Here is a 13153-nt window from a genome sequence, read left to right as displayed (position 1 = left end):
GTGTCTCGTCTCTTTCTGGCCTGCCATTCATATAAGGACTGAGCACCTCTAACCCAAGATCTGAGCTCTGAAGTGCTTCACGGTCAGAAACCCCGAGTGCCCACGTGATGTCATACCTGACCTTGGGTGTCAGGTCACATTCTAAACATAAGCGTGTTGGTAATTTCTAGAAAATTAAAACTTTAAAAATCCTATAAAAATCATCTCCACACCATGCATATAAGGTATATATACAAAAGGTATATATATAAAACAAATGAGTTTTCTGGTTAGTTTTGGGTCCCGTTCTGATGTAGTGTGTGTGTGTGTGTGTGTGTGTGTGTGTGTGTGTAGTATGTAAATATTATAACACCTGAAATGCAAACCACTTCTGGTCCCAAGAATTTTGATAAGAAACACTTAGCTTTTGCTCATGAATACACACTCAAGCCATGTCAGTAACAGTGTTAAGTGATCTTGGGTCAATATTGTTTTGTGTATCCTTAACTGTGTATAAAATTTGGTATGCACAGTTTCACCTAATAGAAAGTTTTCTTTTGGGCCAAATCTCTCTGTATTTTAGCATATATCTCTATATTCTCACCAGCCCGTAACTGAGCTAGTGCCTTCATAATCAGCAGTGTTTTGATTCTTGAGATACTGTATGCCGATTTTTTTTTTTTTTTTTGAGAAGAAACGAAAGACGCTGGAGATGGGGAAGGTGAGCTGATATTCAGAAAGAATGAGACAGGAGGTAGCTACCTCCTGTCATCTCTGTGTCTTATATGGCTCTTTCTGTTGACACCTCCTTGTAGAGATGGTGCTGCCTGTTCATCTGAGCTTGGCACAATGTCCGAACAGGGGCAAAAGAGAGAAGAGGCTCTCAGATTTTGCTTCTTGACCTCTGGCATCAAAGATGGTCTCAGTGGTACTTTTAAGAGCTGGTTCTGAAGCGTATCTACCTGATCTGCAGGGGTGTGAAGCCTTTGACCTTGGTCTCATTAGCTCTGTTCTCTTAGTGACTGAGCTCTGAACTCACCACTGATATCACAGCGCATGTGTGCACAGCTCATTAGAGTGCACAGTGGGACAGACACACCTCCACTTCCTTGGTATTGAGGGAAGCTCTCAGAGTCAGCCAGCTTTCTTTATGAAGGATTAACCCCTGAACAGAACGACAACACACACATACCTACTTCCATATCAAATCAGTCCTAGGAGGAAAGAGTCACCTGCTTTCAACCACATTAATTCCAAATGAAAAAACATTTTTTTTTTTTTAAAAGGAGGAGGGGGAGCCTATCTCAGAGCCTGTGCGTAGGTAGAGTCAGGCTGATCACACAATGCCTTCCTTACTGTCAAGCTCCGGTGAGCCCACCTCTTCTCTGGAGTGGCTCTTGGCTATTACGCAAGCCGGAAATGAGCAAGGCCAGAAGAGCAGGGAAACATCAAACCCAAATTGATGGGAGGGGGCAGATGCTAAATTTAACTGGGGTTACAGGAGGAGAGGCGAGGATGAGAAGTCAGGGAGTCTGCCAAAAACACTGGCATTATTCTCTATGTCATATGCCAGAGAGGACTGCTTGAGAGACAAGGAGGCCTTGGGGTCACCTGCAGTCAGGCTTTCTTTTCAAAAAGTGCTAATTAAGAGAGCACCAAACACAAGCTTTTAAATTGTCCAACCGCCAAAGAAAAGCCCTGTGTTTGGGAATGATTCACAAGTCAACACAACTTCCAAAGGAGCAGGGCCTTGAGAGCGGGTTTAAGGGAAGTAAGTTTAGACAAGATCTGGACTACAGTGTTTGCACATCTGCATGCTGGCTGCCCGCTGGCCTGGGAGGATGAGGACTTGCTGGCCCTGGGAGATGTGACTCTAGCCAAATGCTATTGCACACCCAGCTGTTCAGTGGCACTGTGCACAAAGTCACATTTTATAGCCCTGCACTCAACCAACACCTGCTGCTGTACTCGACCAGAACTTTGTGGCCTCCAGCTATCTACCGATGGTTTTCTGGCTCCCGTGAGTCCCAAGAAAAACAGCTACTATGACAGAAAGCTTGAAGTCAAGCTCACACCAGCAAATGGCCTTTGGTGAATAACGGAGAAAGCCCCTACCCAACACCAATTTCCCCCAGATTGAGTTTTCTCTTTCCGCCAGCTTTTACGGACATCTTGCTCAAATATGGTCAGTGACCGATGCCCTGTTACCTCTCTTCGTAGTCACAGATTCATTCTTCACGCTCCAGTTTCAGACTAACCAACTTGGATCAGCTCTATAGTGGGAAAAGCTCGTCACTGCTGAAGCAGGGTGATAGATGGCTCCCACTGCTTTATTTATTTGATTCTATATGGATTATATACATTTGAAAATTTTCATAATGAATGGACTCGCCAACTAAGCCATCGTACCACTCTCTATGCTAAGGTCTTACCCTGAACTGGAATTTTTTTTCTGTTTCTCAGACCTTTCAAGAACTCCTCTAGAGCCTCCTCCTTTTATGAAGATGAACCTGCTTCCCATACCTGGGTGCCATCTCCCCTCCCATCATGCCCCTGTGTGTGTATTGTAATCAGTGTTTACTGGGAGCTTCAGAGACCTGAGAGTCTCAGGCCTTACTCCTCCAGGCAACTCCCCCAGAGCAGGCACACTGCAGGCACTCATGCCACGTTTCCCAAATGAAGAATGGATGTGCAACAATCAAAACAGTTTATCAAGTCTAAACCTCAGGTAAGCAAAGAGAAGCCTCTTCCAGTACCTTCTTCATGGTTCTGATGCAGAAGGACCTCTGGCTTGGTGTGGATAGAGTTCCCAGGGTGGAAAAATGGCGAGAAGAGAATTCGAGGTTTCCTCTGCTTCAGGATATGCTGAAGGAGTTCGTAGAGCACATCGCCTGGAGAGGAAAGAACAAGAAGCAAAGAGATGGGATGACTTGGTTAGCAGCTACGCAAGTTGCTGCAGAGTTGTGACGGCCACAGAGGTAAGGGAGCAATGTTAACTAACAGAACGGATCCCTGACCCTTGACAGGGATAGGATGCAGCGCCGACTCACATGACTCTACATGTCAGGGCTGTGTGGTCTTTTTTTTTTGTTTTTGTTTTTGTTTTTGTTTTTGGTTTTTCAAGACAGGGTTTCTCTGTGTAGCCCTGGCTGTCCTGGAACTCACTCTGTAGACCAGGCTGGCCTCGAACTCAGAAATCCACCTGCCTCTGCCTCCCAAGTGCTGGGATTAAAGGCGTGCGCCACCGGCTGTGTGGTTTTTGAAAGTTCTTATTTTAAGATTTAGTTTAAGTCTGCTTTATGTGCGTGCGCGCCGTGGGCATATATGGGTGTTTGCAGGGGTCATGGGATGGTGCTGTCAAGTCGTGATGCTGGGCAGTGAACTCAGAGTTTGCTTAGTGGGTAGATGTTGGGACAAATGTAACCATAACTAAATTAATAATAATTACAGTAACAAAGAAGACAAGGAAAGTCTGAGGCAGTGGAGGCAGATATGGCATTTATTCCAGTGATGCTCTCATGGAGATAGAGTTATCTCCAAACTGATCAAATTATGTACTTTATTTGGCTTTTGTAGGTTCATCAGATCTCAACCAAGCTGCTCTACATGCTAAAAATAAGAGCAGTCCACCGTGCTGCAAACCTATGGTCTCAGCCCTCAGGAGGTAGAGGCAGGAGTACCAGGAGTTCAAGACCATCGTGAGGAGAGCCTAGGCTACCTGAGACCCTGTCTCCAACAACAACAGCAACGGCAACAACAACAAGTAGAAGTAAAAAACCTAACATAAAAAAAGTCTTCGGACTGGAAAGACGGTTCAGTGGTTAAGAGCACTGCTTGCTCTTCCAGAGGTTCTGGGTTCAGTTCCTAGTACCCACACGGCGGGTCCCAAGGTATCTGATGCCTTCTTCTGACCTTTGCGGGTACTGGGCACACATGTGGTACAATCGTATACACTCAGGCAAAACACTTAATACACTTAAGATAAAATGGTGTGCGTGTGTGTGTGCTTGTGCGCACGTGTACATGCTTGTGTGGGTCAGAGGACAACTTTGTGGAGCCAATTCTACTTTAAATGGGTTCCTGTCAGGCTTGTGTGACACTTCTATCCAATGAGCTATCTCCTGGTCCCCTCCCCTCTAAACAATATAAGTTGTTTTACATTGTTAATATCGGTCTAAATAAAACATTCAAACAACAGATGGGACACCACCATAGATCTTCCAGAGGGGGACTCGTGGATCAGTTCAATACAAGTAGTGGGTCGGCGACGACACGAAGTTTTGAAAATAGCCTGGAAAGTGTTGTTTGATGATAGAGCACCAGAGGATGATCCCAGAGTCAGGAGAAATTTAATCTGCTGCAAGCAATGTCCTCTTAGTTTTATGAAAATATCCTTTTAACCACCCCCTCCCCGTCCTGCTTGTACTTCAGAATTATTCAAAGAAAATGACATCTTTTGGTAGCTACATTTTAAACGTACAAAATGGCTGACCAATTCTTGGTAAAAATTTTACCTCACATAAGCTGGATATTGTGGTAGGAGGTTGAGGATGGGAAATTTAAAGCCAGCCTGGGCTACACAGCAAGATCCTATCTCAAACAACAACAAATTTTCCTAGGGGGAGAACACAACTTTCTAGTTTACACAAAGCCCTGGTTGGGAGGTGGGGATCAGTAGTGTGGGCCAAACCTGTTAACTAGTGATGGCTCTCTTTAAAAAACCGGTACAGTCTGGGGTCCCTCCTTCTTCAAATATGCATCTACTTCTTACAAGCTGTACAAAATTATCTCTCTGGATGTCCTAGGTTGGACAATGGTGGGTGCTGTGTATTTGGAATGTGAAGTGTCTACCTAAGTAGGTCATTAGCAAAAAACAACAACAACAACAACAAAACCAAAAACCAAAAACCAACCAACCAAACAAAAACAAAACTAAAAAAATCAAAAACAAAAACCAAAAAAACCTACCACCACCAACCTAACCAACTATCATGAACTGGTTCCACCCCTCTCTGGCTTTGATACAAGTTCAAAATTCAGGGGGGCGGGGGAGGGGGGCGCTTTGGAATTCTAAGGATGGGTGCTTTGTTTTTAAAAAACACCGGTAGGGCTCTCACTGTCCTCCCCACCCCCTTCCTCACACAGAGATATGCAGTCAACAACTGTACCCAACATCGAGCCTTTGTCTCTGATATTAGCCATTTTTAAAGACACTTTAATTAACAACTTAATTTAACTGTGTATTTTCGGCTGCATAGCTATTGCTATTTTTTTTTCTTCCAGATTGAGCGTGAACTGCAGCAACACTTCTCAGGAGGTTTCTCCCTGCAAACCTATCTACACCCCCCCCCCCCAAACAGATTAAATTCCCTGGTTGGCTACCAGCTTCCAAGCACCCACCCTATAACCCCTAAGGAACTTTCCCAGCTAGCTGCTGCTCGTCCCGTGCCCCCAGTTTTGAATTTTGGTTGCTGGTGGAGCAGTTAGCTGCTGATATTTACAATTAAGATCAAATGAAGACTAGGGCACCAGCCTCTAGGGGGTTCCTTAAGACTGGACAGGAGGACACAGAGGAGTTCTGACCACACTTTTGGAAATGCTCCTACCGAGAGCTGGGTAGGGGTTTAGTGCTCCAAACTACAAGCCATCCACCGCCATGGCTCCGATGAGAAGGGAACGCGGAACCCAAAATACAGTCCTATTTTAATGATTCACATTTTAATCTCATACAAAAATAAGTCCCTAATCAACACTTTTTTCTTCCCGTTTAGTGTAATGTCTTCCTAACCCTTCCTAATTTACATGGCCATACTGGGTTTGAGCTTGTAGATCTGATCAATGTTTTATTTTGGCATTATGCAGAATAGAAAATGCAAACATTAAAGAAATGTGTTCTTGATGATTACTATTAAAAAAAAAAGTCTGCAATTAGCGTATCCATTTTGGAAGGGGAGGCCAGGAAATATAAATTTAGTGACTGTGAAGGGTGTTCAGTGAGGGGCACGGATTGCAGACACTGACAGCCTGGGGACCAGGTCACCTTGAGCAAGTTCTTGTGTTTCTCTACAAAATGTAGATTGTACCACCTGCCCATCTTGCTCATCGTAAAAGTCCAAGGAGGGTACTGTCCATAAACACCCGGAAAAGAGGTGGTGTCCTCACACCTCCTCAGGCCGGTGAAGGGGCTTAAAACAAGGGCCATGAGAAAGAAGCCACTTTCTTTTCTGAGTTCTCTTGTCTTTAAAAGAATTTACTTAGAGTTACTGTGTGTGTGCATGTGCGAGCAGGTGCATGTCACAGCGCAGGTGGGGAGGTCAGAGGGCAGGTAACCTATTGAGTAGGTTCTGTTCTTGCACCTTCTCCTGGGTTCCAGGGCTTAAACTCGGGTCACCAGGCTTGCATGGTCCATGCATTTATTTACCTTGCAGAGCCATCTTGCTGGCTCCTGGAGTTTTCGTTTCTCTGTAGTGGAACGGCTAGCTGATGCTCTGGGGTATGATAAATACCTCCTAAGACATGTTCTTCAATTTTTTTCAGGCCTGGGTTTCCTCATCTAGACTCCAGTAACTGTGCAGGACACAGGATCCTTGGAGGTAATCCACATAATGAGACCAACACAGGCTGAACTGTTTCTCGGCACTGGCTTCAGCCAGCACCAGTCCTGCTCTGATACCATTCTGATTACTGGGAGCATCCAAGTGGCCCAGAGCAGTCAGGTCTCAGGTGAGAACCGAAGAGGAAGGTCTGGGCTCTACAGTCCAACTCGAGAAAAAAGGGTGAAGAAGGTGATCCATGGCCACTCTGCCTGGGGCCCTCATCCTTCCACACTGAGATAAACCCAGCGTTTTGCTGTCATGTGCTCAGCCTTCACGATACTTTAGCCTTGCATCCAACCTCTGGCAGGGAAGGGGCTGTGCAGAGAGACCTTCCCACGGAAGAAAGAAGAGGGATGGTCCATCGGCAGTCTCCGCCGGCTGCTTACTGGAACCCTGCTCCATAAGCAGCAGTTATGCATGGTTATGCCTTACATGGGGATGGCTGAGAGCTATGGGAGTCCTAGCTCTGCCAGACAAACTTAACTCTGACCCTGAGAGTGGGCACAGCTGGACTAGGCATGGGTCTTCAGCAGCCAGGAGTTTGCACAGACGAAGTGGCTGTCCCAACGCTATGGAAGATGCCTCTTCTGTACATCGTACACACTCTATGTATAGACTGTCAATAACAAAGTACTTGTAACAGATTGGAATATTAGGCCTTAAAGAGAATTCTAGAAATGTCTTAGATTGGCCCAAACTTCTGCTCTCTAGGAGTCCCCTCGCTCCCCTTCCCCTGCCAAGAAACAGCCTTGCCGGAGTAAGTCCTATGACGGGCAGCCAGCCCTGGCATAAGAAAACCATTTTTCTTCATGACTCTACTTAGTAGGAAGTTGTGTTGAGTTGGAATATGGCTTTCTTTAAATTCCTATACCCTGCTCTTAGTTTCCAGACTGTTTAAAAACATGTCTTGCCTAAAACTTCCTAAATAGGTGAGGCTGGCCCCATATGTGCCCCCGGGTCCGCCCCCCTTTGCTCCTCTAACACTACATGTTCTGTGGATGGATTCTTCAAATTCTCAAGTGTGCAGATAGTATTATTTACTTTTTAATTGTTATCATGTATGCGTGTGTGTGCACCTGCAGAGAGAGACATAAAACAAAGCACACATGTGGTAGAGGACAACTTGTGGGAACCAGTTCCCGCCTTCCCCCATGTGTGTCTGGGATCAAACTCAGATCGACAGACCTGGAGTCAAGCGTCTTTACCAACTGAACCATCATGCCAGCCCAGGATATCATACTCAAAATGTAACACTGGCAACTCTCCCTTGAAGAATCTGTGTACATCTGGGAACGCATGATTTTTGTGTCTTTTCTTTGAGAGTCTCACATCCTTGCTCTCGGGCATGTCTTCCCCGCATCTCACTTAACTCCTGTGAGTAAGCCTGTGTTAACAACCTTCAACTCTGCATCACAGAAGAAAAGGTAACAGTAACAAGGAGATCTTTGGAACACAGAGGGTATTTACAATAAGTTGTCTATTTGCCTACTGAAAACAAAGCTTGAGCCATTGGACTGTACGCCCAATCTCAGACTCAGAAAAGGAGTAACTAACTGGTCCCAACTGGTACCTCTACAATAGAAGGCAATGGAATCCAGGTCTTTGCATTCAGGGTCAACAGCTGGTTTGTCCGCACACACACATGCTACACAGAGGATTTAATATGAAGTTGGGAGCTTCGCTCTTCCCTGGAAGGAGTGCTGGAAACTGAAAATGTTTCTACCTTCCAGCTTTATGCCCTAATACTTTTATATTTTTCTGGGTCCATATACACACAGTGAAACTCAAACAGCTTTAACATGTGTCTTTTGACGTGTATTTTGAAAGCCAGGCAACCCAACCTATTTTGAGAATCTGAAAGTCTGCTTTTTCCCCCTCTTTGTTTCTGTGTGGGAGTTGTGAGGGTTTGTTTATACACATGGCTGCATCAGGTATCTTCCATCACCTCTGCCTTACTGTCTGAGACAGGGTCTTTCAGTGAACTGGGAGCTTGCCATTTTGGCTATGATAGTTGGCCAGTGAATTCTTAGTCCATTTTTGTCACTGTCTCTCATTGCTGGGGTCACAGGCATACAAGGCCATGCTGAACTTTTTGAGTGCTGAAGACTTGGGGATTCAGTTCCCCATGCTTACAGGACACCTGACCCACTGAGGCAGACCTCCAGCTCCGAATTTTATTATTGTATTTGGAATTTCCTTTAAAAGCTGCGCTTGCTAATCCCCACTAGGAAGGCTGGGGTGAAGGATGCAAACTCAAGATCTGCCAGGAAAACTCAGCATGAAGTTGGGGTTGGTGGGGGTGAGGATGGCGCTTGGCTCCTCATGTTTCTTGTTAGTCTTGTCAGTGTCTGAAGATCAAGAACCCAGGGATGCTACTAGAAGGGAATCAGGTGCTGAAAATGATTTATTTTACTTTTAGAGGATGGAATTTGGGCTCTAGAGCAAGGCCAGCCCAAGTCTGAAGCCTGCTTCCTCTGCTGTCAGTCCTCTGTGCTAAGGCTTCATCCCTTCTGATTCTTAGGCTTCTTAGTTTAAGGCACTATCAGTTCAGCTTGCTTTTGTGCAAAATGGGAATAATGCCACAGAGCTGGCCAGACGAAGGGTACGGTACCAAACGCTGGTCTCACGGGATGCATACACGCTGACCGGACGACATCTCTTGTGGCTATGACCTTTGTCAACGGACAAGTCATACTTTCTCGGCATCAATCCTTCTGCATTAAAGCCCCCACACAGTTTCATTAATGTTACTTTTGTGTGGAAGTTTCCTTTTCCTTCCATTGACATAATTTCATATAGAAACCTCTAGTTTATAGTTGGGCCTCTCTAAAACCCTCCCCTCAGTGCAGTCTCATCTCAAAATCTTTGCGTTTCTATCCATGCGCAGCTTCAGGGGTTTCCTGTACTTCTCCCGGTCCTTCGGTTCTTATCTTCCCTTCCAGGTCAGGACCCAGCTCTTAACTCATCTGACAGCCCACCTCCCCCAGGAGCTGTCAAGTCTGTCATTTCTACTTCTTCATTTTGCTTTCTGGTTTCCCCTCTGAAGCCTTTCCCAAACTGCTCTTGCTAAGGTCACCTCCTTGGTATTAAATCAAAGGGCAGCCATGGTTCTTAGGGAACAGCGCCACCTTAGCAGCCTTCCACTGCCGGGAATCTTAACCTGGCCCCTCCCTTCTAGGATGCTTCCTGGCTGACAAGATTGCTACTCTGGCTCTCTTCCCACCTCCCAGCTCTCCCTTCTCCAGCCCTCTAATACCGAGTTTCCCAGCATCCCCACCAGTTCCTCTTGGACAACTGCATCTGTTCCCAAGACCCTGCTTGTCTTCGGCCTGATCGGTTCCAGTCACGATGCCTTCTGACTACCAGGACCACAACCTGATTTACAGACAAAGTGTCTAACACAGAAATCTTTACAAACCAGAAGGGGTTCTCCTTAGCTCAGTAAATGCTGTTACCTAATCAGGTCAGAAACTTGGGGTTAATCCTCCCATCTTCCCTCCCTTTCACCTAACATTGAATCAGCCACCAAGCTTGGAAGCTCTGCCCACTTCACTCTTGGGATTGCCCCTCCTCTCTGTTGGCCCAACATGGTTCTAATCACTTCCATTGTTCTAAGGCTCTAGCCAGACTGCCTGCCCTCCATTTGGCATATGTGTTCCTTGCCAATCCTCTGCTTCAGATCCTGAAGAGCATATACAACACACCAAATGACATGATGAAGAAATAATAAACAGGGCTGGAGAGATGGCTCAGTGGTTAAGAGCACTGTCTGCTCTTCCAGAGGTCCTGAGTTCAATTCCCAGCAACCACATGGTGGCTCGCAACCATCTGTAATGGGATCTGATGCCCTCATGATGTTATGTCTGAAGACGGCAACAGTGTACTCATATACATAAAATAAATACATAAATCTTTTAAAAAGAAACGATAAGCAAAGGAACAAAGGGGGTAAGGTGTTGAGCTATGGAGTATCCTGTCACATTGACCATTTCCAAGGTTGTCTAGCTATATTGGGGGTGGCTGGGCTATTTCCAGTTTTTACTGTTATAAATAGACCCACTAAGAACATTTCCTTTGTCCACTATGGGATAATTTCCTTGGGATATTTTTCTTAGGAATGGAATTACTGGTGAAAGGCTGTGATTAGTTCTGAAGCTCTCATTATATATGCTGCTGGTGATCACAAGGCTGGGACTGGAGGGCCACCGCGTAAATGCCATCTGCTGCTGGAGAGTGTCCCCTGAGCTTGCCATTTCTCTGGGTTAGTGGGTTGACCGTGGAGCCTTAACACTGGTGAAGTGTGGACTCTGCAGGTGATGATTCGCTACACACATACTCCTGACCCGGAGACTATCATCTCCAGTAACATACTATCCAGTTTGCAAACACTTCTCGCTTCTATTTCATTTTGACTCAGAAATTTTGGTTTCCTTTTGACCAATTATGAAATAGAGAAAATGAAATAAGTAAAAGGATGCCTGGTGTGGGAGGCATGCGTTTTTAAGCTCGTCAGAAAATCCCCTTTGCTGGGTCCTTTCTGCCTGTGGATGGTTTAAGAATGGAGCCTGCCTCCGCCCAGCAGCCAATAGAAAGAGATGCAGAGAGAGACTCACAGCCAAACATTAGATGGAGCTCGGGGAGGATTATGGAAGAGTTGGGAGAAGGATTGAGGGACCCGAAAAGAGGACAGGGTCTCTATAGGAAGACCCACAGAGTTAACTAACCCGGACCCTTGGGGGCTCCCAGGAGCACGGACCGGAGCTAGGCCCCCTGCACATATGCAGCAGATGAGCAGCTTGGTCTTCATGCGAGTCCTCCAACAGCTGGAGTATGGGCTGTCCCTGAGCCTGTTACCTGCCTGCCTGTGGATCCTGTGTTCCTATTGGACTGCCTTGTCTGGCCTCAGTGGGAGAGGATGAACCTAGTCCTGCTGTGTGTGTGTGTGTGTGTGTGTGTGTGTGTGTGTGTGTGTGTGTTAGTGGGAGGTGGGGAGTGACATCAAGAGGAAAGCATGACACCCAGATGGGGGCTTCCCCTTCTCAAAAGACAAGAATGTAGAATGGGGGAAGAACTTGTGTGAGGGGGTACTGGGAAGAAAGGAAGGGCTGATATTGGGTTGTAAAGTGAATAAATAAATAAATACATAAATTTTAAAAAATGGGGCTTGCAGCTCACCTTTGGCGGTCCACTGTGAATTCAGTATCGTACACAGCATGGTCGCAGGCACGGTGTGGAGGGTAGCTCCCAAACACCCATTCTTGTGATAGGACAGTGTGAACTTTGAACTTTGCTTGGCTCTAGTTCTAGTCAATCTATTTTGGTAGCTAAACTGAATTATAACGTTTTCATTTACTATGGGGAAGGGTAATCCATTTCAGTGATCCACTTCACCTAACTGGGCTCTATCTTCAAAAGCAACCCCCACTTTCCAGCGTACATATTTGTGCTGATAACTGTACACAGTGTGGAAGGTGAGAAGGAAGTCAAAAGATTCCTTTATCCGAGATTTAAAATAATGAAAAAAAAAAAAAGAACATTTTTTTTACTTAAAAACAAGTGCATGAACTTTAGCTTCATATTTATGACTTAAAAACAGATATCCTGAGAAGGGGGAGGGACAGTTTGTAGAAATACGCTGACGCTGTATTTGAGAACGAATCAGAAAACACATATAATACGGTAATCACTTTCAGCTGAATGCAGAATATAAAGTAAGGTAAGCAATAAGCTTCCGAAGGATCAGAAATACCATTAAGGGTACATGCAGTTTATTAAAGAAAGCATCAAGTGCATTGCATACTATTACACATCTCTCTGCATGACAGAAGGACCAGCTGCCAGCACTACCTTCATATCTCGGCTGGGAGCTAACAATTTTGCCATGAGTGACTTCCTTAAGCATCTAACACAGATTCCATTCCTTGTTCAAAGACGCAGTAAGAGAAGGAAGAGCCAAGTGTGTGTGTCTGGTCAAGGCCATGCAGTTGCCTTGAAATTTCTGGCAGCTGCCCCCTGTGGTTTGTATTCTGGGTTTCCTCTGAGTTAATTCTACCACACAGCCATTCTGTCGAGCAAGCCACCTTCTGTTTGGATGGTTGGTCTGAGGAGCTACATGCAGTTAATTTTCAGTTCCACTTTGAAATGAGATTTTTCTAAACTGGACAAATGTAAGAAAAGTGTATTTCTAGAGATAAGGACACTGGTAAGTTGGAAATTATAGAAATTATTTACAAAATCATTCTGGAATATCAGAAGACCACAATTTCCAGTACATCTAGGAAATTACGTGGACACACACACACAGACACACACACACACACTTTGTCCTGGAGAAAGGGTCTCAAGATGTATGTAGTTCAGTGAACTACTCATGATCCCTCTGCCTCAGGCTTCTGAGTGCTAGGATTACAGTGTAAATCATGACGCCGGTTGGCCAATGTATTTTTAACTGAATTAAAGGAACCTTGAACGTGAGTTTCTTTTTTATTTTAAACAGGTCTAGTGAGCATAGTGTGAATTAAGTTGATAATGACTTGAGTGATTTTGTTCATATAAAATAATGGACACATAAATCCACT

The 13153-nt window shown here is 45.2% G+C and overlaps 1 protein-coding gene across 1 annotated transcript in view; it reads right to left on the bottom strand.

Moving 5' to 3' along the window:
- The window catches only part of Etv6 (ETS variant transcription factor 6), a 241685-nt gene that overhangs the window by 37683 nt on the left and 190849 nt on the right, over positions 1-13153 (bottom strand). Inside the window, 1 exon segment of the mRNA XM_034512647.2 lies at positions 2736-2870. Coding sequence (XP_034368538.2) covers positions 2736-2870 — 135 coding nt within the window.

Source organism: Arvicanthis niloticus, chromosome 9 (genome assembly GCF_011762505.2).
Source record: "Arvicanthis niloticus isolate mArvNil1 chromosome 9, mArvNil1.pat.X, whole genome shotgun sequence".
Lineage (NCBI taxonomy): Eukaryota > Metazoa > Chordata > Mammalia > Rodentia > Muridae > Arvicanthis > Arvicanthis niloticus.
Note: the sequence above shows the minus strand (reverse complement) of the source record. Positions and strands in the feature narration are given on the sequence as shown.